A 25,889-nucleotide genomic window follows, 5' to 3' on the forward strand; every position below is an offset into this window, starting at 1 on the left:
GCCCGGAACAGTCGATGCAGTAGGCGGTGTCGTGCATGATGGGAAATGTAGGTGTCGAGCGAAGAGGGCGATGGGAAATGGAGTTCTCTAGGCAAACGCTCAATTTGGCTCTTGAGAACACTGGGGAGCGAGAGTGGTGTGGAGCAGGAGAGAAGAGACCCGTTAGTGCTCCCCAGGGGCTAAGCAGAGTTGTGCGGGCTCTAGCGCTTACACAGTTTTGGCCGACTTTAGGTATTAAAGTGATTATTTTGAGGGAGAAAAGGATATCCACCTAGTTAGGTGGGAAGAACCAGGTGTGTTTCCTCAAGACGTATTGTTAGAAAACAAAATTAGGGACTTGCTTGGCGGTCCAGTGGTTAAGCCGCCGCGCTTTCACTGCAGGGGGCGTGGGTTCCATCCCTGGTTGGGGAACAAAGATCCCACATGCCGGCGTGATGCGGCTAAAAACAAACAAAAAACCCCCCCACAAACAACACAAACCAAAAAACCCCAAACTAAACCGAGTAAAATTTCTTAAATTAATTTGTTATTGGAGTGTAGTTGCTTTACTAAACCGAGTAAATTTGAAGACCTACAGGATTTATTCAAATATTTATGAATCGGGCGACATCCCATCTAGTAAATAGAACGGAGCGTGAAGGAGTTGTACAAAATGGAGGTTTTTTTATAGAAGGAGGCAAGGAAGTTATTAGCAAGAGAAAAGAAAGAATTATTTCAGGCCAGGTCACCTTCTTTTGGTGGGAGGGTGAGAATCTATCTTATAGAATACCTCTTCTTCCTTTGCGGGGGTAGGGGTGGGGGCGTGGGGAGTGTAGAAATGGTGAGGTCCCACATGACAGATTACCTCGCTGGTGCTGAGCCGGAAATTCCAGACTGGCCGATTAAGATTACCTTCCTGGGGAAGGACAAAATTGCAGTTAGGTCAGATGTTAAAATCTAGGTTTGGTATCATGGGCTTTAGCACGAGTGATGCCATTTGGGGTCTGTGGTTTTCTCTTTAACAACTTCTTTAGACATTTTCCCAAAAAGTCATAAAAATGCTCCTGTGTTGCAACCTGGTTTCCCTGGTTTGCCCAAAAACATTATAACCCCCAGCAAGTGAGCACACACGGGCACACCTGCAAGTGAGGGGCCCTGAACATTAAGCTACCCTAGTCTCTCCTGTCTCTGCCCTCCGTCTCCCCCTTTGTCTAACTGTCTCCCCCTCAGCCTCCCCTTTTCTGTCCCTCAGTCTCCTCCAGTTATCTCAGGCAAAGATAATGGTAGAAATGACTTCTGGGGAGCGATAGCACTCCGGACGGATGTCAGCAAGTGGCCGTGTCACTGTGGCTTTCCCTTTCCTCCTCTGAGACACTGTCTTTTCTGGGGACCTAGAACAGAAGACTGTTCTAGTCTCTCAGTTATGACTCCTGGCTGCACAGTCCTCTAGGCTTCGCCATCCCAGCCCCTGTCACTCTGCCTGTGCTTCCCTTATCACAGCCCTGACCCTCTGGGCTGTCACTCGGTTGAAGTGCGGGGAGTCCCCGCCCCCCGAGGGCAGGGCCCAGGGACTGTCTTGGTCACTGCGTGTCCCAAGCATCACCCAGCTAAGCGCGGGGCACAAAGTGAGGGCTGAGCAAAGATTTGGTGAATAGCTAAGGATCCCTATTCTGTGAGGGCACAGGTGACACCTGGCCCTGTGGTGTCTCCTTTGTGAGTTAGACAGGGGTTCCCTCCAGGTGAACGCAGCCCCACTCCAGAACGCACGACCCGGCTGAGGCGGCCGACGGAGAACGTGGCGTCCACGGTGAGGGCCCGGGCGGGTCTCCTGGGAGCTGTGGAGGGCTGAGAGGCCGAAGGCGGGGCGTTAGGGGCGGGGTCGAGGGGGTAAGTGGGGGTCTGAGGAGGCCCTGGGCAGGGTCTGAGCGGGGAGAATTGGCGGGGGAAGAAGTTGGGGGCGACTTGGTGAAGCTCAGGGTGTGTAGCTAGACTGAACCTTGGGAAAGACGTTTGGGAGCCCTTGGGAGTGAGGACAGGCGGAGGAGCCAGGGCTGGGAAAAGTTTCCTGTGAATGAGGGAGGAGACTAGCGCTGTTGACCAAGTAGAGTGGCAGTGCCCCTTCCTGTGGCAGGAAGGAGGTGAGGGGCCGAACAGAAGACCAGCCTCTTCCTGGCAGAGAAAAGTTCCAAGAAAGCCCAGGGAGGCCAGCCGCAGCGGGTGGGGCTTGGATTCGGTGACCCGGTGGCCGTTTGAGCCTCAGGAAAGAAGCCCTCGCCCCCACCTTTTTGGATATTGGACAGTAGCCTCCTGAGAAACCTTTCTGGTTCAGTTGCAGCAGAATGCCTCCAAGAAGAAGGGTGTTTCTCAGTGATATCCAAAGGAAGGAAAAGCAAGGCAAAAGTGTTGGGGGGAACAAACTTTGTCAGGGTGCAAGGGGTGGGGAGCCTCTTGGTATAAGAAGAATATTGGCATTGAGAAGCTGGGCTTGGATTCCTTGGCCCGGTCCTTAGAGGTTGGTGGAGGGTAAGGCTCAGTTTCAACCTCTAAACTCTATAGAAGTTTGGCCTGAAAGGTCCTTTTGAACAAGTGTTGGTCTAACCTTACTGCTTCAGACAGCCACAAGGAGGCTTTGAAAATAGATCTCTTGAAAGAAAAATTCGTTGGTTCAGCAAAATTTATTGAGCCTCTGTTATGTGTCAGGGGCAGCGCTGGCAGCAGCGATAACTGTTGTGACCCAGACAAGCCAGGTCCCTGCACTTAGAGAGCTTATATTCTAGTGGGATAGACAGAGACAGGGAGTAAACATTCAAATAAAGAGCGCTCAGCACAGTATTAAATTAGTAAGACGTAATTGAACGGGGTAAAGTAGACAAACAGGGATGATGTAAGATGATGGGGGCCCCTTTAGCTCTGGTTGTCAGGGGAGGTTTCTGAGCACAGTGACGGCTGAGGTCTAACATGAAGAATGAGCAAGTGGCAGCGACACAGAGGCTTCAGGATCCAATTGGAAGTAGTGGAGTTCAAAGGCCTTGAGGCCGGAGCAAGCTTGGTGGTATTGGAGGAAAAGAGATAACAGCGTGACTAGAGCAGGAGTGTGTTGGGCGGGGGAGGTGGGGGCCTGGAGGAGGATGCCAAGTGGGGAAAATAGGCAGGAGCCAGGTAGCTTTATAGGCCAGCGTTGTGGATGGAAAGAAAGCAAGCAGGATGTATGTGCACCAAGTCATCGCCTGTGGTGTCTTCTGAAGACTGTTAATTTCCCTATGCCTGAGGCAGAGAGGAAAAATTGAGTTGGGGGGTGGGGAGTAGTGTTAAGAGCCAGTGGGGAGAGACTCAGCTCCAGGGAGTTAGGAATGCAGGTGTTGCTCATTCTTGTGGTCTGAACTAGAATTTGTCAGCCCTTCTGGACTTTTCTAGAGGAATTAATTATGTTAGGATATACCTTGCAGTTACCTGGCCTGGGACTTTATCAAAACTGAGTTTGGGGCTAACATCTATTGCTTACTTTGAGCTCTTGTGCATCCCTTAATCCTTGAAACAACCTGGCGTGGTGGTGAAGTTACAGATCTTGCCTAAGGTCACACAATAGTAATTGACAAAGGCAGGTCAGGCTGCAGAGGCCTTTTCTGTTTGTTCCCAGTGGCTTCCCCAGCTGCGGCAGCTGGCTGGACCTACTGACCTTTCAGAAGTACTCCTATCTGGCTGGGTGAACTAATGCCCTTGCTTATCTGAAGTTGTATTTGTATGAAAGGTTTCAACAACTTAATCTGAGGCAGGAGGTAGTTTTTATCCCTCCACCCCTTCTGATTGCTTCGATTTTTCTCAGGAAGCAAGGTCATCCATTAAGAGTGAGGTGTTTCTCCAGCCACACACAGCTGCACAGGTACCTCCAGATGAGTATGGTGGAGGGGGGGGGAAGTGTGAAATGAATGTGTATAGGGGGGGTGATCATAATGATCTGTGTGAAGACATGAGGAGGCTGAGGGGTAGTGGAAAGGTGGTAGGGCCAGTGGATTGTTGGAGTTGAGATTTTGAAGAGACTGGACTAGGAAGCTGGGATACAGTGGGCAATGAGGGAGATGCATGAAAATGAGGTTCTGAAGAGGCTGCAATTATTGAGACAAGGTCTAGGGGTGACCATGGAGGGAGCGGCTGCAGGGAGGGCAAGATCACTGAAGGAGAGGAGGTCTAGGAACCAAGAGGCCAGGATGGTTGGAGGATCGCCTGTCTGGATATGGAAATCACCAAGACTGATGATGGGAGCAGCAGCAGGAGTGACAGTGAGCCAGGAGCTGAAATCATGGAGAAGTGAGGAGCAGTGACCTGGGTCAGCAAATGACCCACAAGGTGGGATACGATTTACTCTGATGATGAGATTCATAACTGGGTGCTGAGGGTGGAGGGAGAATGGTGTCGAAGCAGTGCCCACTTGGAAGGGCACAAGAGAAGCTATATCTTCAGGGGAGAGCTGGGTTCAGTTAGAGTAAGAAAGTGACAAGAATGTTCAGAGAAGAGATTGAAGAACTGAGAGATTTTGCTTAAGTTAGGCCATGAGTATCAGAGACTCCAGGAGTTGGGGGAAGGGAGATGCAGACAAAACAGGATGTATGGTGATGAAGGGTAACTGGAGTCTGGGGCTGATGTGGTGATAAGCAAGTGATAGGAGAGTCACATGGTCTCGAGACTGACAATGTTGGTGAGGCACTGGGTGGTGGAGGGCAGATAGGAAGGGGTGTGGGATATAGTGGACATTTGGAGGCTTGGCAAAGTGTCCTGACTCTAGACCTTTGCAGATGGAGGTGGGGGAAAGCTGATACTTCTGTGGGTGTTTAGGTGTTCGTAGCATTCAGGGAGAGTGCCAGTCTGCATGGACGCACGTAGAGATTATAAACTGGCTGTTCCCAGCAGGCTTCAAACAGGCTTTATGTGACTTGTACAGTTTCTAGGATTGAGAATTTTTTATGAAATATTTTTATTTTTGGCTTTGCCTGAAAAACCTGAAGATCTGGCGGTGCCAGTCCAGTGTTCCCAATAGCACCCATGGGGTGGCGCCAAGTACTTCTTTTGGGAAGGTCAAAGAAGACTGTCTTTCTCAGCCTGTATTTATTCACTTGGCCTGCCCTCTGTATCTTCTAAGCATTAGAGCTGTGACTCCCATGTTAAGAGTATGCCCCATTTAGGAAACAAAGGTAGATAAAACATAATAGCTACTTATAAATTGTACAGTGCAGTGAGTGTGTGTATGTGTGTTATTGTTGTTAGGGAACACCGCTTATCAGGTGGCCACAAATGTGCATGATTTTTTAATCTCTTCTCAGGTGATAAGTCCTGGTATTTGGAGTGCCCCCAAATATATAATTTCGATCAATACAAAGGCAGATAATATATTCCTTTTCAGAATAGAACCTCAGAAATTCCTTTTAGGAGTGGTCAGTTAAGTGTAGTTCCTGCTGCCAATAACTTATGCATCAGAACTTGTGGAAATGGTTCCTTCGCTCATAGCCCTTCGTTGATTGTTCTTGGGAATTTCCACTGGAGACAAGTGCAGCAGCATTCATGTGAGAGCCTCCACCACACTTTGAAGTGATCTTCCATGAGCATCAACCTCTTCGATTAATTAGTTTCCCCAGAACTTTGACTGAAAGAGTGAACTTTCCAGTAAATCTCCAAGAAGCATATTATTAGTCACCACTCCTTTTTCTTCTCCTCACCCCCATAGATAATTGTAAACTGAGTAGCCAAAGAGAAGATGACAGATAAGATGGAAAGTGCAGCTGGTGTTGGTGATCAGCTGGGAGTTCTCCAAAGCAGCATCTCGTAGTATTCTTGTCCTTCACAGAAAAGGCACTTGTTTAACTCGCAGGCAAGACAGTTTAGTTCCAGGACAGTTTGAAATATTTATTCAGCACATATTTATTGAACACCTGCCAAGTGCCAGGCACAGTTTTAGGCCCTGGAAACAAAGCACTGAATGAAACAGATGACACCCTCCCGCCCCTATCCATGGCAGTTACATTGTAATGAGAAGAAGATAATACAATAAATAAATGAACAATGAATAGATGACTTGGTGATGAGTACTATAAAGAAAAGTAAGGTGGGGGGAGGGATAAATGAGGAATTTGGGATTAACAGCTACACACTACTATATATAAAATAAACAACAAGGACCTACCATATATCACAGGGAACTATATTCAATATCTTGTAATAACCTATAATGGACAACAATCTGAAAAAGATATATATATATATAAAACTGAATCACTTTGTTGTATCCCTTGAAACATTGTAGATCAACTATACTTCAATTAAAAAAAAAGAAAAAAGTAAGGTAAGGTTTGGTGTGCTTAGTACTAAAAACATGGCCTCTGAGGCTCAAATGGTGACTATACCTGAAGAACATTGAGGGGCTTGCCTTTAGGTCCACTGAGGGAAAGTGGACCCTTGCCACCAGAAACATTCCTTTGCCCTGGTCAGTATTTGAGAAGTCAGCCTGTAATAGAGAAAGCCAGCCCCCAACCTGTTTCTCATTTTACCTATCCCCAGAGTCATTTGCAACATTCAGGCTTGTCTTCAGGTAGCTGGCCAGGCAGCCAAACCTCTGCTTGCCATGTCCTGAGACTGACAGGCCAAATAAGGGATGAGGTAGCTTGTGATTCATGTGAGGCAGGAGAGAACCCTGAAGGGGTCACACTGAAATGACTTAACCCCAGGAGGCCTTGGTGGCCCATTGGTCACATGACTAATGAGGAATTTGCAAATGACCCCAGGAGCATTAGTGTGTCGATTATGGATGTCCTTGTGTGATCCTGGTCACAAATGTCATTTCACTTGTTTCTGACAAGACCTTTTTGAAAACTTATGAAGGAGTGCTGGAACTTGGATGCTGAGGCCCAGGAACTTTGGAGTTAGTTACTTTGAAGTTTATTTGAAGCACATTTTTCATGATTGGAAAGCCATTTTAGAAATGAGGGCAAGTGTTTGAGATAGATCTCACCAATGGGGGCCTAGCTCCCTGGCCTCAGAAGCCCCGTAATCTGAAGTTCCTGAGTTCATATTTGGTACTTTGTCCGTGTTTATTCCAGGGTCAGTCATTTAGAGTCTAGGACATGTTCGGGGTGGGGGTGGGGATGAAATAATATATAGCTATATAATATAGCTATTATAAGGGCTTTCAAAGGCCTACATAGATACCTATATGTCTGTGGTATTGAAATTTAGTGTGGTGCTTAGGAAAAACACGTCTACAAAGGCTCCTGGGGTGGGGTGGTAATGGAAAAAAAGGTTGAGAAACATTGCTCTAGGTAGAGGGTCCATTAGCTGTAATGAGTTTCTGAAAATGGTCCATGTTTCAAAAAAGGTTAAGAACCCCTGAATGTGAATTAACAGACAATTCCATGAAAGACTTTGAAACTACTGTTTCCTTACAAATTTTTTTTTTTTAACATTTAGGACCTTTTTCTAAAATTTGTTTGTTTGTTTGTTTTTGGCTGCGTTGGGTCTTTGTTGCTGCCCGCGGGCTTTCTCTAGTTGCGGTGAGCGGGCTTCTCACTGCGGTGGCTTCTCTTGTTGCAGAGCACGGGCTCTAGGCGCACGGGCTTCGGTAGTTGTGGCACGTGGGCTCAGTAGTTGTACCTCACAGGCTCTAGAGCGCGGGCTCAGTAGTTGTGGCGCACGGGCTTAGTTGCTCCGCGGCATGTGGGACCTTCCCGGATCAGGGCTCGAAGCCGTGTCGGCTGCACTGGCAAGCGGATTCCTAACTACTGCGCCAGCAGGGAGGCCCTTCCGTACACATTATTCAGATGGAGCACTGTGCTTCCAGTTATGACTTTAGGTAAGGGCGGGACGTATAGTCCTGCTTGAGTGGTGAGTGTGCGGTGACAGTGGCTAGGAGTGGTGGTTTGCATTGTGCCGGCGGTTGATGGAATAGGTGACCCTTTATAGCTAAATATTTTGTATCTAAAATGCCAAGATGAAATATCGGAAACAGCAAGATTGTATGAGCCTTATAATTTGGGTTGGATTTGTCATTGTACATGTTCTTGCCTCATAGATACCTAGGGGTCATTTTAAAGTTTCTGAATGACTTATCCTAATAATGACAACTTCCAGGCACCAGAACCTAGAGGATGTGGCTAGTTAGTAGCTTTCCGTACTGGAAACAGAAGGCTTCAAGTATGTAGAACCTATGCAACTAAGCAAAATAGCTGGATTTATAGGTCACCTTGAAATAAGACTGGCTGTAAAATACATGTCAACTTGGAATTTGGCACAGTAGAATTAAAGGAGCCTTGAATATCGGCCTCCCTGGTATTCAGTACCTCTTCACTGACACAGAGCTTTACTATTCTCTCATTGCTCGGTGAAAAGATAACTTGAAGTCCAAATGGGTAACCAAGGCATAATTTTTCTTATTTTCTTGTCTCCGACCTCTGAATCTCCTGATACTGTAGTGTTGCAGGACTTTGATCTGTGTGATAGTCTGCCATTGTCTTACTGTAGGTGAAGATAAGGAATTTGGTGTCTTCAGGCCCGGCAGGTGGTTGCACAGCAGAAAAACAAAGGGAAGGAGTGATGGTTGGGTTGGTTTGATCGACTCACTGACTTGAGTTTGTACCTTGGTTTTCCATTTCCCCTCTATCCTGTCAGTCACCACGTTCCGTTGGACTCACTAGTGAAATGTGTCATCCTTCCCTTTATCTTCATTCCCACTGTTCCTACAGTAGTCTGGTCTTCATAAAAATATAATATCTACTACTTATTCAAAGCTCTGTGCCAAATGTTTTAAGCTCTTATAATGGAGTAAAAAACGCCTTTAATTTTCACAACACTCTTAATGATTGGTCCCTGTGTCAGAGAAGTCCCTTCCATTTGAATTGTTTTTAAGAAATGCATCTGCAAGTCCACAGAATTTAACTCAATGGGACCTATGGAGGGAAAGCCAGCTGAATCTCCCCACTTGATTACTCACCAGTGAATTCAAATTACATTGAGCAAATGCCCTTTCCCAGACAGGCCATGGTCAAGATAACCTCAAGATTAATAAATGGTGCATGCCACAGCGGGAAACACAAATCTAGGTGCCACAAAATGGGACTTATTGCTAACAAACTTGTCAAAAAACATTTTTATACTAAGTAGATCCAGAATGGGTACAAATCACACAGAGAGGCCTTCACTTCAGCTTGGGCTGAGTTGTATTTATACTGTCCTCAAGTTAGTTCTCGTGCTGACATTTCAGATTTCACTGTAACCTGAAGGAATTTTAAAGAGGAAACTCTCCTGTTTACTACAGAGAATATTTCTGATACAAGATGTATGGGTTTTTCCACATCAAGCAGTTCTCAGCAGACACGGATTGGGTGTTCGGCAATTTAACTCAATTCTGAAACCGCAGGGAGTGAGCACAGATCCTGTAGGTTAGGGGCTCAGTCTCTCAAGACTCCCTCTCCCCCCTCAAATGCCAGTCAAAGTCCGAGGTTGTCCCCTGTCATTTTCACCAACCTGCTATAAATCAAGGGTTGCCATGACCCCCTTGGATCCAATTGGCTAGAGTGGCTCACAGAACTCAGGGTAACACGTTTACCAGTTTATTATAAAGGATACAAATCAACAGCTAAATGAAGACAGAGGTTTGGAAGGGTTCTCAAGTGTAGAAGCTTCTGTCCTTGTGGAGTTTGGGGTGAGCCACCCTTTTGGCATGTGGATGTGTTCACCATCCCAGAAGCTCTCCTAACCCCTTCAGTTGGGGTATTTTATGGAAGCTTCATCACATAGGCATGATTGATTATTAACTCAGTATTCCACCCCTCTCCCCTCCCCGGAGAATAGGGGGTGGGGCTGAAAGTTCCAACCCTTTAATCTTGCCTTGGTTTTTCTGACAACCAGCCCCCATCCTTTTTTTTCTTTTTTGGCCGTGCCACAAGACTTGCAGGATCTTAGTTCACCAACCAGGGATTGAACCCGGGCCCTCTGCAGTTAAAGCGAGGAGTCCTACCCTCTGGACCGCCAGGGAATTCCCCCAGCCCCCACCCTGAAGCTTTCTAGGGCTCCCCCAGCCACTCTCAATTCATTGGCATACAAAAAGACAATCGTACTACTACAGAGATTGCCAGGGTTTTAGTTCTTGTGTCAGAAACGTGGGTCAAAGAACAAATATTAGAACATGCTCCAGCTCTCAGGAAATTACAAGAGTTTTAGGAGCTCTGTATCAGGAAGGGCAGGCGGGGAGGGACCAAATACATATTTCTAATTATGTCACAGATATGATAGGTCTATAATCAGAGCTTTGCCTTATCTTCCTAAGCCTCCCAAGAGCCTGATTTCGATACTCTAAGCCTCTAAAATCTGTACTTTTTTTTGATTAGCCGGGCCTAAATCAGAGAATGTGGGGCTTGCCGAATTGAAGAATACTGGGTTTATACATTTTCCAGCTTTATTGAGAGGTTTATACATTTTTGTTGCATGTATTATTGTTCCCTTATTATGAATGAGGAAATGTGTGGGCAGGGAGGTTAGGAAAGCTGCCTCCCATCCCCACCCCAAAACAGTGGGCTAGTAAGAGGCAGCCAGGAATTCCTGCACACACTGGTCCTTTACCAGAACAGCTTCCTACAGGCCCTGTCCTCTCATCTGTCCTACACACTTTTGCCAAGTGACTCTTCCTTATTGTGTCACTTCCCTATACCAGAGCCTTTGCTCATTTCCTTTGTACCTTGTGTGGCTTACAAGCCCTTTGAATTTAGGGTGTGATTATAATATTTTACCTTGTGTGATTTTCTTTCTATTCTTCTTCTATCCAAGCCAGTCTTGTGGCTCTAACTTAATTGTTTTTTGTTTTTTTTGCGGTACGCGGGCCTCTCACTGTTGTGGCCTCTCCCACTCGGAGCACGGGCTCCGGACTCGCAGGCTTAGCGGCCATGGCTCACGGGCCCAACCGCTCTGTGGCATGTGGGATCTTCCCGGACTGGGGCACGAACCCATGTCCCCTGCATCAGCAGGCGGACTCTCAACCACTGCCCCACCAGGGAAGCCCTCTAACTTAATTGTAAACCCCTGGAGGTCAAGGACTACATTCCCAGTGGGTGCCTTCTATGTAGGATGGCTACTCAGCTCAGTTTACCTTGGAGGGTTCCAATTTATGCCACTGTGTTTCCCACGGTAACTATTAAGAATACCCCTTTTCGGGCTTCCCTGGTGGCGCAGTGGTTGAGAGTCCGCCTGCCGATGCAGGGGGCGCGGGTTCGTGCCCTGTCCGGGAGGATCCCACATGCCGCGGAGCGGCTAGGCCCGTGAGCCATGGCCGCTGGGCTGCGCATTCGGAGCCTGTGCTCCGCAGAGGGAGAGGCCACAACAGTGAGAGGCCCGCGTACCACACACACACCAAAAAAAGAATACCCCTTCTCACTCTGAAAAGTGTCTTAATCTGGAGGATAAATTATATGATCGCCCTATTTACATATATTAGCTATTCACCAAACACTTGTTGCTTACTACTGTTCAGGATACTAGGGAATTTAGTACCTTCAGTTTTATTTACCATGAAATATTTAACTGAAAAATTTAAGCAAACAAAAGGGATGACAATAATCCACTCTCCAGATAAAACCCTTAAAGAAAATACAAGTAATGCATTCACAAAATTAGAATACTCAAATTGTACTAAAAGATACACATGGAAAAGAAAAACTGGAAAAGCTTCTCCCTCCTTTAGTCACTTTCCCTAAAGGTAGATTCATATCTAAATTAACAATTTAAAAAGGAATCATAATATGTAAACCATTCTTTTGCTGTTCTTCTCTCAGACACTTTTCTATACCAGCACATACGTAGTTGTCTATTTTTTTATTTGTTTGTTTGTTTTTGTTGTGTTTTTTTTGCACAATGCGGGCCTCTCACTGTTGTGGCCTCTCCTGTTGCGCAGCACAGGCTCTGGACACGCAGGCTTAGCGGCCATGGCTCTCTGGGCCGAGCCGCTCCGCAGCATGTGGGATCTTCCCGGACCAGGGGACGAACCCGTGTCCCCTGCATTGGCAGGCGGACTCTCAACCACTGCACCACCAGGGAAGCCCCAGTTGTCTATTTTAAACAGCTCTGAGTATTCGATTATGCGGATGTCTCACAAGTTATTTCACTAGCACGAACAGGGTGTTCTGGTGGTGAATTTTCAGCTGTTGTAGGTCTGTGCGCACCAAGCCCTTTGTGGATATGGCAATAGTTGCCCCTGTTCTTTGAAACTCTTGAATTAATTGATTCTTCTTGTTTACTTTTTGATACTGAGGAGTGAAGTGTATTCTCTCCTATTTTTTTGTATAAAATAGTATTTTCAGATGTCTGAGGATTATTGTAGCAAATCATTTCCCTTAGCCATTATCCTTAGAATTCTAAGTGGCTTTAATGAAAAGAATAGAGCTGCCTTTAGTGATGGAAGGGTGTGCTGCAGCATTTTTGGCAAAGGATTAACCTGAGGAAGGTGTGGTCAGTGTTGTCATAGAAATGTGAGCCCTAGGAGTCTATGTGATAGCATCTGACCACACCTGTAGGACGTGCTGAGTTCTGTGATATGACGGGGTGGGGCGTGTGGAAAATCTGAGCAGGGTGTTTTTAGCAACACTCTCCAAAGAAGTGATTGGCAAAGTGCAGCTCGTAGTCACTGCCTACATACGGCCTCCACGCTAAGTATGGCTTTTGCGTTTTTTTAATAGTTGGAAAAAGTCAAAAGAATATTTTAAGGCGTAAAAATTATATGAAATGAATTTTTATTGGAATGACAGCCATGGTCGTTCATTTACATATTGCCTTAGGCTGCTTTCATGCTACCATGACAGAGCTGAATAGTTAGGCTAGGTGACCCATGAAGCTTGAAAGAAAGGCAGTCCTTGCTTTGCACAGTTTTCAACATGCACAGACTTCCGTTACTACAATAAACTAACTGTGAGTACTTGGGTACAGCACAAGTTTCAGCTACTAGCTCTTCAGTCACAAATCATTGTGTAAATCACACATGTGCATAGTGATTGGTCACTGCACATCTGTTACTCAGTTCATACACAGCAAAGCATGTAGTTGTGTTGCTTCCTTGTTTCCCGGTATACGTGACAGTTTACAAAAATGGTTAATCACTAGAGGAAGTTGGCCAAAAAAAACCACCAAAGTGTAGCAAAGAGAAAAAGTGATAACACTGGAAGTGAAATTCCAATTGAATATAAACAGAGTGATAGAAGAATGAGTTAACTGTGGGAATGTGGACACTGCTTGCCATTTGAGACCGGATATGCAGCCAGAGGAGCTTATCGACAGAAATGAGGAAAGTAGTTGTGACAATAAAAGGATGATCCAGTGGAAGTGTCGCTGGCAGAAACTTCCAGAAAAAGTCAAGCAACTCTCAGCAATTTTGTGTCATTGAAGGGCAAAGGATAAAATGCTGGAAGCTGATCCAAACCTAGAAAGAGGTGTGACACTTCACTAAGGCGAACTGAGAAGATGCTTGTTGTGTATCATGAGTTATATGAGTAAAGACCTTCACAAGGACTGTTCAGACTACTCTTGGCGACTTATTTATTTACAAAGAAGATTAAACACTTCTATTCTCAAGTTTTTTTTTTTTTTTTTCATAAACTTATTTATTTTAGGCTGTGTTGGGTCTGTTGCTGCGCGCGGGCTTCTCATTGCGGTGGCTTCCCTTGTTGCGGAGCACGGGCTCTAGGTGCGCAGGCTTCAGTAGTTGTGGCGCACAGTTGCTCCGCGGCATGTGGGATCTTCCCGGACCGGGGATCGAACCCGTGTCCCCTGCATTGGCAGGCCGATTCATAACCACTGCGCCACCAAGGAAGCCCCAATTCTGAAGTTTCTAATGTTTTAACTTATAGTGTACTAAATAAATATTCATCTTGGTTTTTTTATTATTATTATTCTATTCATTTATAGCCCACAGTTTTTCGTTTTAAAGGTCACGGAACAATCATAATTGTTCCCATTGCTGTGCACGAGTTCACACTATTCTGCCTGTGTTTACTATTTGGCCCATCATAAAAAAAAAGTTTACTGAGCTTCGCTCTAGAGAAAACAGCTGGGGGGAGGAGAAGGACCATTTCATGAGTGGCTCCAAGCTTGTGAGGTGATCCAGGGCTTTCTTATTAGTATACAGTGAGGCAAGAAGTTGGTGTTCTTCAGTTTATAGCACCCACGGGAGTAAAAAGTGTATCAAGGGACTTCCCTGGTGGAGCAGTGGTTAAGCAGCCCCCTGCCAATTCAGGGGACATGGGTTTGATCCTGGTCTGGGAAGATCCCACATGCTCCGGAGCAACTAAGCCTGTGCACCACGACTACTGAACCTGCGCTCTAGAGCCCGCGAGCCACGGCTACTGAAGCCCGCGCACCTTGGAGCCCGAGTTCCGCAACAAGAGAAGCCACCGCAATGAGAAGCGCGCACACTGCAACGAAGAGTAGTCCGCGCTCGCCGCAACTACAGAGTGCCTGCACACCGCAATGAAGACCCAACGCAGCCAAAAATAAATAAATAAATAAATAAAAATTAAAAAAAAAAAAGCTCAAGCAACTCTAGAACCAGAGAAACCTGTTTTCTATGACAAAGACCAGTCTGTCGGGCAATTTTGTAATAGCCAATGTTCAAAATGCCTGCCAGGGTTTTGTAATTTAGGTTCATATATCAGATATTGTGTGATTTTAACCATTTTTAATACTTTCCAAGAGAATGTTACTGTTTCCTAAAGTCAGGAATTCCATGTTTCCATATTCTGAAGCAAGTGTATCCAAATTTGGTGCTCTTCAGCTTTTCCCTGATTTTCTTATTCTGTTTTGAAAACGTATAGAACGTATTTAATTTTGCAGTAGCATTTGTGAGCACAGAAATAGAACTTGAAACATATTTTTCATGTTTGTTTTCCAAAACTATTCTGAGACCAGTATATCATTTTGTCATCTCTTAATAAGAACAGTTATTTATTAAGGAATAACTTCCTGAAAATTGTCCAACCGATTCCCCTCAGCCTTGGCCAGTTCTTTGGTATGGTGCTATCTATGACCCTGTCATTGAGTGTCGCCATAAACAGGCCTAGCAGAGGGCCTGGCCTTGGTGAGCCCTCCAGTTGTGATGAAGCCTTGAGGAATGTTTTGGCTTTTAGGCAACTTCAGTTTCATGTTTCTCCCACGGCCCGTCACTATAGTGGTTTTTTTCTTTCTTTCCATCCAAGGGGTCGTTTTGTTTGTGCCTGCGCTCTCTGATCAGACCAATTTGAATTCATATACAGCTCTGCTGCTTGCTTAGCTTAACCTACCCAAAGCCTCAGTGTTCTGCTTTGTAAAGGGCAGGGGTGGGGGTGTTACTGCATGAGTCACAGTTTTATTGTGACTATTAGAAATCGTGCGTAGAATGTGCCTGGCATCAAGCTTAGTGAAGGCAGTGAAACGGGGTGTCAAGAAATAAGTCATGCTCTGCATTTTGGTTCATTTTGATTTTAAGCTGGGTCTACCGAAGTATAGTATTTTGACTTTTTTGAAGTTTTTTTGTTTTTTTTTTTGGCGGTACGCGGTCCTCTCACTGTTGTGGCCTCTCCCGTTGCGGAGCACAGGCTTCTGTCACACAGGCTCAGCGGCCATGGCTCACGGGCCCAGCCTCTCCGTGGCATGTGGGATCTTCCCGGACCGGGGCACGAACCCGTGTCCTCTGCATCGGCAGGCGGACTCTCAACCACTGCGCCACCAGGGACACACGCTGGCTTCTCTTTGTTGTGGAGCACGGGCTCTAGCCGCGTGGGCTTCAGTAGTTGTGGCATGTGGGCTCAGTAGTTGTGGCACGTGGGCTCAGTATTTGTGGCTCATGGGCTCTAGAGCGCAGGCTCAGTAGTTGTGGTGCACAGGCTTAGTTGCTCCGTGACATGTGGGATCTTCCCAGACCAGGGCTCGAACCCATGTCCCCTGCATTGGCAGGTATATCCTTAACCACTGCGCCACCAGGGAAGTCCCAGCTCTGGCCTTTCAGTGCTAAGCTCCCCTTGGCCCAGTTTGATGGGAACATATCCAGAAGGGTCCTGCAGTCTATTTTTTTGCCTTTGAAAGTCCTTTTTCTATACTGGATGTCTGTGTGTTTGATAATGGGGGCAGGGACAAAATCAACACGCAGCTGAAATTCAGTTCAGTCTGGTGGGTTGGTGTCTTTGTTGTTAGATGATGCCTTCCTATACAAAGAAGGAATCACTAGGTAAGCCTGATGGCAACACTTCAGAAACAGTTCACAGAGGAACTGTGCTGCAACTTAAGGCTCTGGTTCTCCTCTTGGGGCTCTGGAAAGCTGTGGGCCTTCTCCTACAGGTCTGTGCATGTTCTGTCTTGCCAGAATTGCCCTGCCAAGCTAACTGGTCTCTGGTTGGTTGTATTTTAGATTTTTGCCGAGTTTCGAAGAGTGTGGGAAAATGCCGGGCCTCCATCCCTAGGTGGTGGTACAATGTCACTGATGGATCCTGCCAGCAGTTTGTGTATGGAGGCTGTGGAGGGAATGACAATAACTACATGACCAAGGAGGAGTGTCTTGCAAAGTGTGCTGGTGTCACAGGTAAGACAGTTCTGTTGGGGAAGTTTTATTATCTAGAGACACTTTATTAATTGGGACATAGCTGCCTTTTGCTCTTTGCCAGTTCTTCACTGCTGAAACTGGGAGACGTTTTTAAAAGCAGAAGAAACAGGCACAGTGTGAAGGTCGCCCACACGGTGGTTTCACAGCAGTACCCTCCCTCCTCTTCCCAGAAAGGGGAGAGTAGGCCGCAGACTGAAGCCAGGGGAGGGGTGACATGACTGCGTCTTCTCCCCAACTTCCCTTCTCCCACTACTGAGAGCAGGTCCCACGCCAGGCCTGGTTTGAGCAGAGTCCTCCAGGTCTACTCAGACGGGCTGCCCCCCTTGCTTCCTGGGCATTTGGGTTATTTTTACCTTTGGGACAAATGACTTGAGGAGCTCACCCAGCCAGCCAAGTTATGAATCAAGTTAAAACTAGAACATACTTCTGGAACCCATTCTTCTCTCAGCTTTCGTGAGGGATTCTGTGGAATCAAGATACTGTTGACCCTGAGAGCATCCCAGTGTAAATAAAAACGTAAAGCCCCACAACAGTGTGCACTGGCTCTGAACGGAGCCTCGAGGGGCTCCTTGAGACCTGATGGCAGTGCGATATTGGCCCTCTGGGGCCTGATCCTTCCTAGGTGTTGCAGAGAGCCGCTGATTGGGCCAGCCAAACTGTCAAAGATTTTCATTGGCGATTTCCTTAACATTGTTACGGGACTTCTTGCATCCTTTCCCGACAGCTTGGTGTCAATGTTTGGACTCTGGATTATGATTCTGTGTCAGAATGTGCTGGTGCCCTCAGTGCTCACCGCACTGGCTGTAATCTCTCTTGGCTTTGAACTCTGCATTCAGAAATCAGATAAGCTTATGAAAGTTGTGTGTAAAGAGAGGAAGACAACAGTGGTCTTGGCTGTGAACTGAGGTTTAAAACATAATGCGCAGACACACAAGCCCAGCAGTGACTGAGTGCCTTGAGGAACATTTTATTGACCTTTGTGTGCCCAGTGCCCGGCAGGCGCTCAACAAGTGTTTGGAGAGCCGAGGTGGCTGGTATTAGTTTTGGATTGTACAGATGAGTTCCTCACTTTTGGGGCGGGGGTTGGGGGGCAACTGGCAACCTTACCAGATGGTGATGGAGAAAAATACGGTTTTCCGCTATCAGCTGCGGTCCAATCAGGCGTTGACAGTTGCAAATGTACATTCCGTTCTGGTTACTCCTTGGTTTCTCAGGGGGAAAGTTAAGTGTTAAGAACACAAGCAGTGGACAGTGGGCATTAAGGCGGCATGTCTCTGCAAGGAGCCACAGGGTGTAGTGTTTTGCTGGGAGAAGGCAGACAGCTATCTTCCTAGAGGTCAAGCCAGAGTCTGGCCCCAGCCTTGAGGTCCCGGAAAGCTCATTTGCTGGCACCCGAGCGTGGCTGCACTGCACAGCTCCTGAGGCGTTCTCTTTGGCAACATATTTTCTCCCAGGCAGGCAAGCTCTGTGGGGAGCCAAATGATAATGAGAATGCCAGTTTATTAATTAATTATAATGAGAACCAGAACCACCAAAGGGACCAGACACTTCTGTCCCTGTGCCTGCACCCTTAGTGTGTGTAGGCAAACCTCTCAGCGACATTCCCAGAACATTGCTTGATGAGGGGAGAGGCAGAACTGGGGGAGCTGCTTTGTGATGGGAACGTGTAATAGCATCAGGTTAGGCCAGCCCCACGCCTCTGCACAAGGGAGGGTTCCTCCCTCCTGGACCCTGCCAGCGCTCCTCCCTTTTTTGCATTTCCACCCACCCTCTTAGCTTTGTGTGTGTGCAAGATAAAATATACATAACATGGGCTTCCCTGGTGGCGCAGTGGTTGAGAGTCCACCTGCTGATGAAGGGGACACGGGTTTGTGCCCCAGTCCGGGAAGATCCCACATGCCGCGGAGCGGCTGGGCCCGTGAGCCATGGCCGCTGAGCCTGCGCGTCCGGAGCCTGTGCTCCGCAACGGGAGAGGCCACAACAGTGAGAGGCCCACGTACCACGAAAAAAAAAATATATATATATATATACACATAACATAAAATTTAGCATTTAACCATTTTTAAGTGCACAGTTTAGTAACATGAAGTACATTCACAGTGCTGAGCACACCCTTCACTTTTTTTTTTTTTTTTTTTTTTTTTTGCGCTACGCGGGCCTCTCACTGTTGTGGCCTCTCCCATTGCGGAGCACAGGCTCCGGACGCGCAGGCTCAACGGCCATGGCTCACGGGCCCAGCCGCTCCGCGGCATGTGGGATCTTCCCAGACCGGGGCACGAACCCGTGTCCCCTGCATCGGCAGGCGGACTCGACCACTGCGCCACCAGGGAAGCCCCACCCTTCACTTTTTAAAAAATATTTATTTATTTATTTGGTTGTGCCGGGTCTTCGTTGCAGCACGTGGGCTCCTTAGTTGCAACAGGCAGGCTTTTTAGTTGCAGCAGGTGGGCTTCGTCGTTGCGGCACGCGGGGCTCCTTAGTAGTGGCCTGCGAATTATTAGTTGCAGCATGCATGTGGGATCTAGTTCCCTGACCAGGGATTGAACCCAGGTCCCCTGCATTGGGAGTGCGTAGTCATTTTTTTTAATGCACCTGTATCTTTTTTTTTTAATAAATTTATTTATTTACTTATTTATTTATTTTTGGCTGCATTGGGTCTTCATTGCTGCACGGGCTTTCTCTAGTTGTGTCGAGCGGGGGCTACTCTTCATTGCAGTGCACGGGCTTCTCATTGCGGTGGCTTCTCTTTGTTGCGGAGCACAGGCTCTAGGCACATGGGCTTCAGTAGTTGTGGCACGCGGGCTCAGTAGTTGTGCCTCACGGGCTCTAGAGTGCAGGCTCAGTAATTGTGGTGCACGGGCTTAGTTGCTCCGTGGCATGTGGGATGTTCCCGGACCAGGGCTCGAACCTGTGTCCCCTGCATTGGCAGGCCGGTTCTTAACCACTGGGGAGCACATAGTCTTATCCACTGCGCCAGCAGGGAAGTCCCACGGCCTTCACTTTTTTAATTCATTGGGTGAGTTAATACAGTTCAACAGGTTATTTGGCCCTGGAAGCCATTCTGTCTTTTTATAATGTCATTTCACACGTCTTTGCTCTGATTCCCAGCTGGTTGATCTTAAAATTTAACCCCCAAGGACAGTCTTGGTTCCTTATTTTCCAAGTTCTGGCAGGTTTGTGGTCCAGCATGTGCACTGAAGGGCCCACATAAAGGAGAAATGGGGTCGCTGTGAGAGGCACACAGGCCCAAGCCTCCTCAGGAATACAGCTTGCTTTGTTTCACCAGGCAATCTTGGAGGTACACTTTCTCACTGTGCTCTTCATTTGTCCTCGTGTAGTAAACACCATCCATGATCTGTCCAGGAATGGAGCACATTCCTCTGTCCCAAGTGGTAGGTTCTGAAAAAGACCCAGGATGGAATGAGGGCCATGCAGGTGGCTAATGTGAAAGGACATTTGTAATTTGGGCATTGTACAAGGGCTTCCACCTCCTGGTTCTGTTTACTCACAGCTGGCGAACAGGGGCTCTGCCTGGGCTGCCAGCTTCCGGCTCCTGGCCAGCATCCTTGCGCTGGGGAGTTCAGCAGCCAAGAGGGCTGAGGGATTCTACAGTGCTTCCTGGCTGACCTCAGCTTCCTCCTGGGGGATAAGGGATTGTGGCTACTGCTGCAAGTGGCTCAGACCCCTTCCCCCGCTTTGGGCTGGCTTCCAGTCCCCTGGCCTCAGCCTTCGTGCTGTCTTCACTGCCCTATCCCACCTCCTTGCTTGCTGTATCTCCTTTGCTCCGTGTCGTCCTTGCTGTCCGTCTCCCTCCCTGTGCTAAGAGTCCTCTGTCTTCTGCCACCCCCGCCTCCATTCCCACTGCAGTCCTTGACCTGGAGCTTTGTGTTAGCTTGCTTTGTAGTGCTGACAGCAGCTGCCCCATTCCTCCTTTATGCTTAAAGGCCTCTGCATCAGGAGCCGGGGGTGAGTGGTTCAGATGCACTGGGAAGTCCAGTCCAGCTTTCCCAAAGGCCAGTCCCCAGGCAGTGGGTTCTGCCGGGCGAGACCTGCTGTGGAGGGAGGGAGTCCGCCCCTACCCCATTTGAGGATGGCCCCCGGTCAGCCACTGGCCACACACTGGTTGCAGTCTTGATTCTGGTCCTTTGACTCTGACCTCAGCACCCACATGAGAGTGAGCATTTATTAGTTCAGTGGATTTGCAGAATGCTGAGAGTTAGGTTAAAGTCACTTTCCCGTTTTGCTAGGCTAGGAATCCTGTGACTGTCCTGACCATTGCTTTGCCTGGGTTCATTGCTTATTCCCAGGCTGGCCTCTGCAAGGTCATCCAGAGCCATGGGGCATCATAACTGGCATCATAACTCTGGTTTCTGTCCTGTTTCAGAAGAAAATTCCCCCAAGAGAATAAGGGACCCTCCTCCCTGTGTCCGAGAGTGGACACCTCTGGTCTTCCTCATCACCCCAGAAACTGTGGCTGGGATTAGTTTCCATAGTAACCCCTGAGGTGACAGGCAGGCTTCCCCATCCAGCATTCATTCTGTGTGTGCCGTAGAGCCCATTAGGACTGGGAGGTGATGGAGCAAAGCTGCCCACAGAGGGGGGCTCCACTCCCTTCCAGGTGCCAGAGTGTCTACGCTCCCTCGGTGGGCCCTTTTAGACTCAGCCCCAGCTAGGCGACGTGTCCTGTGTCCATTCCAGCCTCCCTGACACGGATGTTTGTGTTTCAGTTCCCAGAAGGCAGGATTCTGATGACCTGTCCGGTGATATTTTCAACTATGAAGGTATACCTCTTAAAAAACATGTTTTCTTACTTCATTGGGAATTGAGACACACGTGCGGATTTCCATGACGGGTATTGTAGAGCAGGGCTTGCCGGCCTTTCCCAGGTGTTAGGACTCCTGAGCATGCCCTGGGGCAGCAGGGAGCAGGATGTGCCCCAGCAGGCCCTCGGCCTCCCACCGGCTGCGCTGTGGGCGGGATGCTGTAGCCCTGCCTCAGAGTCCCTGACTGTGACATGAGGGGCCTAGTGGAGACCCCTCTGAAGGTTCAGAGACCGAGTTAGCACATGGAGAGCCTACAACAGTGACTGACATAGAATAACCTCCACAACAGTGTAGTCTGGCCATAAAGAGAAAGATGCCTGAAAATGGGGGCCAGAATGGCCACGTCTGTAATGGCCAAGTTTCTTTTAACAGAGAGGTTTTCCCCATTGGCTGGCAGCCATAGGACTGCTTGGGAGCATTGTAGCTCCATTCACCTCTCCTGGGCCCTGCTAATTTGTATCCCTTGGGCTGTCTCACTCCCAGAGCACTGCACTGCCAAGGCCATCACTGGGCCTTGCCGCGCATCCTTCCCACGCTGGTACTTTAATGCCGAGAAGAACTCTTGTGATAACTTCATCTACGGCGGATGCCGGGGCAATAAAAACAGCTACCTCTCCAAGGAGGAGTGCATGCAGCGCTGCTTCGGTGAGTCTGCCTGACTCCTAAATCCAAGAAACAGCCGTGGGCAGATGAACCCTCCTGAGAGGACACCAGTCCCTTTCCTCATCCCTAAAATGAAGGCCTTGCAAATGCTGTCATTTGGACTCTGCCCTTAGTCTTCTCTGGCTCCCTGGTGGGGAAAGGGGTGGGCTTTGGCCCCAGCTGTTGGGCACACGTGTCCTAGGTCCCTACTGGGGTGTCAAGGTCTCAGAACCCTCAGAGGAGCTGGAAGAAGTCGTTCAGAAAGAGCGTGAAGGCCCAGGGCTGAGGGGGATCCTCAGGTGGCTGCAGCTGTGAGGGGAGGAGGGCTGAAAGCTGACCTCAGGGTTGTGTGTTTTCTTCCAGGCAAGCAGTTGTATCCTGCCCTGCCCCGCACTAAAGGTAAACGGCCCCTTGCCCCCCTCCACCTGCCTGCCTTGACTAAGCTCAGCTGTGTTTTCTGCAGGCTCATGTCGTCTCGGGCACATCATCCTTCACTGTAAACATCGTTTTGTTAGAAAGTCGTGTTTCTGCATGAGAATGGCCAGGCAGCTTGGAACATGTGGTGGATGTTTGTCCCATTGTACAGTGTACATAAACGGGTTAGGAGTGAGGCCGTCTCTGCCTAGGCAGCCTCGGGGGGACTGGGGGACACCTCCTACTGTTTTAGGTGTGTGGGATCTGCTGCACTCAGGCCTGGGACTAACTCCAGGTTTTGGGGGGGAACTCTACTGCCATGGGGTGTAGAGAGTTGGTCATGGGTGATAACAAAGGAGGGTGGAAAGCCCTTGCCATGTGTGGGTGGAGCATGGCCCCAGCCAGTGCTGTTGTTCCCAAGCAGTCTGGTCTGACAAGGAGGCTAGGCCTCCTCTAGCTTTTGTTTCTGATTCTGAGCCTGAATCATGGATGGTAGTGTTTGCACAAAAGACCTGCCACACTGGTTTGGCCTCTTTCCACCTGTTTCCCTGTTAAGGAGTCCAGGCCTGGCCTGTGTGTCTGCTCTGCTTTAGAAGAGAAATGAAGCTGGAACCTGGTTTGCCAGGCATAGGGATCTGGAGGGTTGGAGATGGAGAGTGAATTGACCCTGTCCAATTCTGCAGCCAAGTGGGGAGAGGGAGCTGGGTAGCTGCCATAGGAGGCCACATTCCTTAGGTGGAGCCCCACCTGAAGAAAAAGCATCTTAACTGACCAGTGGGACTGCAGTGGGGCAACCACTATTAAATCTACCTGGGCCCTTAGGAGCATGAGGGTCCCCTCCCGGCCCTGCTCCGATTATACCCGTGCCTCTGCCCTTCCGTCATTCCACAGGCAGCCACCCCAGCCAGCTGCAGGGCCACATCTCTCTCTGTGGCTGGTTGGGGGGGGTGGTGGTGTTTGCACACACACACCAGAGATGTGTGCTTTTCCTGTGCAGATTGCCCCAGAGAGGTGGCAGGGTAGTACAGAGTTGAAGTGGGGATTTTTTGTTCAAAAAGGAGGAACACAAGTAGCCACTCTGTCTATGTGCACATAGCATAGCACCTCCTTTTCTCAGGAACCTACTTCTCAGGACAGTAGGGACTCTCCTTGAGGACTTCCTGTCAAGCAGTGTCTGTTCTCCAGAGCCTTCTGGGTTGGGGTGGGGGGACGTCTGGCCCAAGGGCTGCTGGTCCTCCTCCCAAGCCCATGTGGACACTCTGGCTATGGCCCGCCTCATCCTGCTGGTTCTGAGGCCTCTCTCTCATCCACAGTGGTGGTCCTGGCAGGGCTGTTCGTGATGGTCCTGTTCCTCTTGCTGGGAGCCTCCGTGGCCTGCCTGATCAGGGTGGCGCGGAGGAACCAGGAGCGCACCCTCCGTACTGTCTGGAGCTCTGGGGACGACAAGGAGCACCTGGTCAAGAACACTTACGTCCTGTGAATGCCCTGTCGCCAAGGGGCTGCCCTCCTCAACCCCCTGTTAATGAAGAGAATCTGCGAAGGGAGGAGAGACAAGTGTCGAACACGTGTGTGCTTTTTCAAATAGAGTGATTTGTCTGTATTTGCGCGATCATTAGGGCTTTTGGCCTGGTTGTTAATCCAGAAGGTAAGAGGGCTGCTCCCTGGTCTCCCAGGATGGGTTTGCTTTGGAAATTCTCTTAATGAAGGGCTGTGCACGTTGCAGATGTTCTAGCCCTAGATCGGAGTGGGTTCCTCTTCGATTTATTTCTTTGCTTCAGGTATAGTTTTCTTAGCTTATGTTGAATCCTATTGCCTCCTTTCCCATCACAAGTGATGTTTTAATAGTTTCCTTTGTTTGTTTTCTGGTTTTTTTTTAAAGTAAGCAGAAACATAAGTTTTTTAAATTAGGATTCTGAAAGGAAGAAAGTAAAATGTACAAGTTTAATAAACACGGCCTTCCCTTTTAAAATAAATTTCAGTATGTGCTTTCTTTCTTTGTGGGAATGCTAATTTAAACTCTACCAAAGTTACCACAGGACACTACATGAGATGTCCCATTCCAGAAACAGACTTCCTAAAAATATAGCATCTTTCAGGGCTTCCCTGGTGGCGCAGTGGTTGGGAGTCCGCCTGCCGATGCGGGGGACACGGGTTCGTGCCCCGGTCCGGGAAGATCCCACATGCCGCGGAGCGGCTGGGCCCGTGAGCCATGGCCGCTGAGCATGCGCGTCCAGAGCCTGTACTCCGCAACGGGAGAGGCCACAACAGTGAGAGGCCCGCGTATGGCAAAAAAAAAAAATAGCATCTTTCAGATCTTCTTGAATGAAATACATCTTATATTCCAACTGAGTGCCCATAAAGTTTCACCAAACAACACTTAGCCTTACCACCTGTGGTAAGCTCTGATACTTTCTTACTCTATTTCACTTTTTTAAAATGTCGGTCTTAGGGACTTCCCTGGTGGCGCAGTGGTTAAGAATCCGCCTGCCAATGCAGGGGACACAGGTTTGTTGATCCCGGGTCCGGGAAGATCCCACATACCGTGGAGCAACTAAGCCCATGTGCCACAACTACTGAGCTTGCACTCTAGAGCCCGTGAGCCACAACTACCGAAGCCTGCATGCCTAGAGCCCGTGCTCCGCAACAAGAGAAGCCACCGCAACAAGAAGTCCACGCACCGCAACGAAGAGTAGCCCCTGCTCAGCACAACTAGAGGAAGCCCGCATGCAGCAACGAAGACCCAACACAGCCAAAATAAATAAATAAATAAATAATTAAAAACAAAAAGGGAAAAAATCTTAAAAAAACAATTTTGGTCATGCCACACTTTTTTTTTTTTTTAATGACCCACTTTGGCATCCATGATTTTTGTTTTTTAATTTATTTACAAATAAATTGGAACAAAAAGACAATAAGCCCTTCTTTCCTTGACCCTTCCTAGAAATCCATTCAGGCCAAAAGGCCACATTCTATGCATACATACCTCCTTTTATTGCACATCCCAGATACTGCAGGGGTGTTTTCGGTTTTTGGAGTTTTTTTTTTTTTTTTACAAATTGAAGGTTTGCGGCAACCCTGCATTGTCAGATGATGGCTAGCATTTAAAGTTTTTTTTTTTTAAAGAAGATGTTGGGGGTAGGAGTTTATTAATTAATTTATTTTTGCTGTGTTGGGTCTTCGTTTCTGTGCGAGGGCTTTCTCTAGTTGTGGCAAGTGGGGGCCACTCTTCATCGCGGTGCGCGGGCCTCTCACTATCGCGGCCTCTCGTTGTGGAGCACAGGCTCCAGACGCGCAGGCTCAGTAGCCATGGCTCATGGGCCTACTTGCTCCACAGCATGTGGGATTCTCCCAGACCAGGGCTCAAACCCATGTTCCCCGCATTAGCAGGCAGATTCTCAACCACTGTGCCACCAGGGAAGCCCTAAAGTATTTTTAAATTA

At 48.2% G+C, this 25,889-nt stretch overlaps 1 protein-coding gene across 1 annotated transcript; it reads left to right on the plus strand.

Moving 5' to 3' along the window:
* The first annotated feature begins 1,685 nt into the window (after positions 1-1,685).
* LOC308606475 (kunitz-type protease inhibitor 2-like) lies at positions 1,686-24,422 on the plus strand. The gene is made up of 6 exons (XM_081217396.1): positions 1,686-1,786; positions 16,379-16,549; positions 21,298-21,351; positions 21,877-22,038; positions 22,399-22,434; positions 23,763-24,422. Exons 2-6 carry the CDS (start codon positions 16,507-16,509, stop codon positions 23,927-23,929), a joined length of 462 nt encoding a protein of 153 aa, XP_081073522.1. The 5' UTR covers positions 1,686-1,786; positions 16,379-16,506; the 3' UTR covers positions 23,930-24,422.
* The last annotated feature ends 1,467 nt before the right edge of the window (positions 24,423-25,889 follow it).

Source organism: Mesoplodon bidens (assembly GCF_964165515.1).
Source record: "Mesoplodon bidens genome assembly, chromosome: 18".
Classification (NCBI taxonomy): Eukaryota; Metazoa; Chordata; class Mammalia; order Artiodactyla; family Ziphiidae; genus Mesoplodon; species Mesoplodon bidens.

Bases quoted from the DNA above. Each gene is read 5' to 3' on its own strand.
- LOC308606475 (XM_081217396.1), top strand. From the start codon at position 16,507: ATGACCAAGGAGGAGTGTCTTGCAAAGTGTGCTGGTGTCACAG. The intron at 16,550-21,297 runs GTAAGACAGTTC...TTTGTGTTTCAG, and splicing joins AAAGTGTGCTGGTGTCACAG to TTCCCAGAAGGCAGGATTCT. The intron at 22,435-23,762 runs GTAAACGGCCCC...TCTCATCCACAG, and splicing joins TGCCCTGCCCCGCACTAAAG to TGGTGGTCCTGGCAGGGCTG.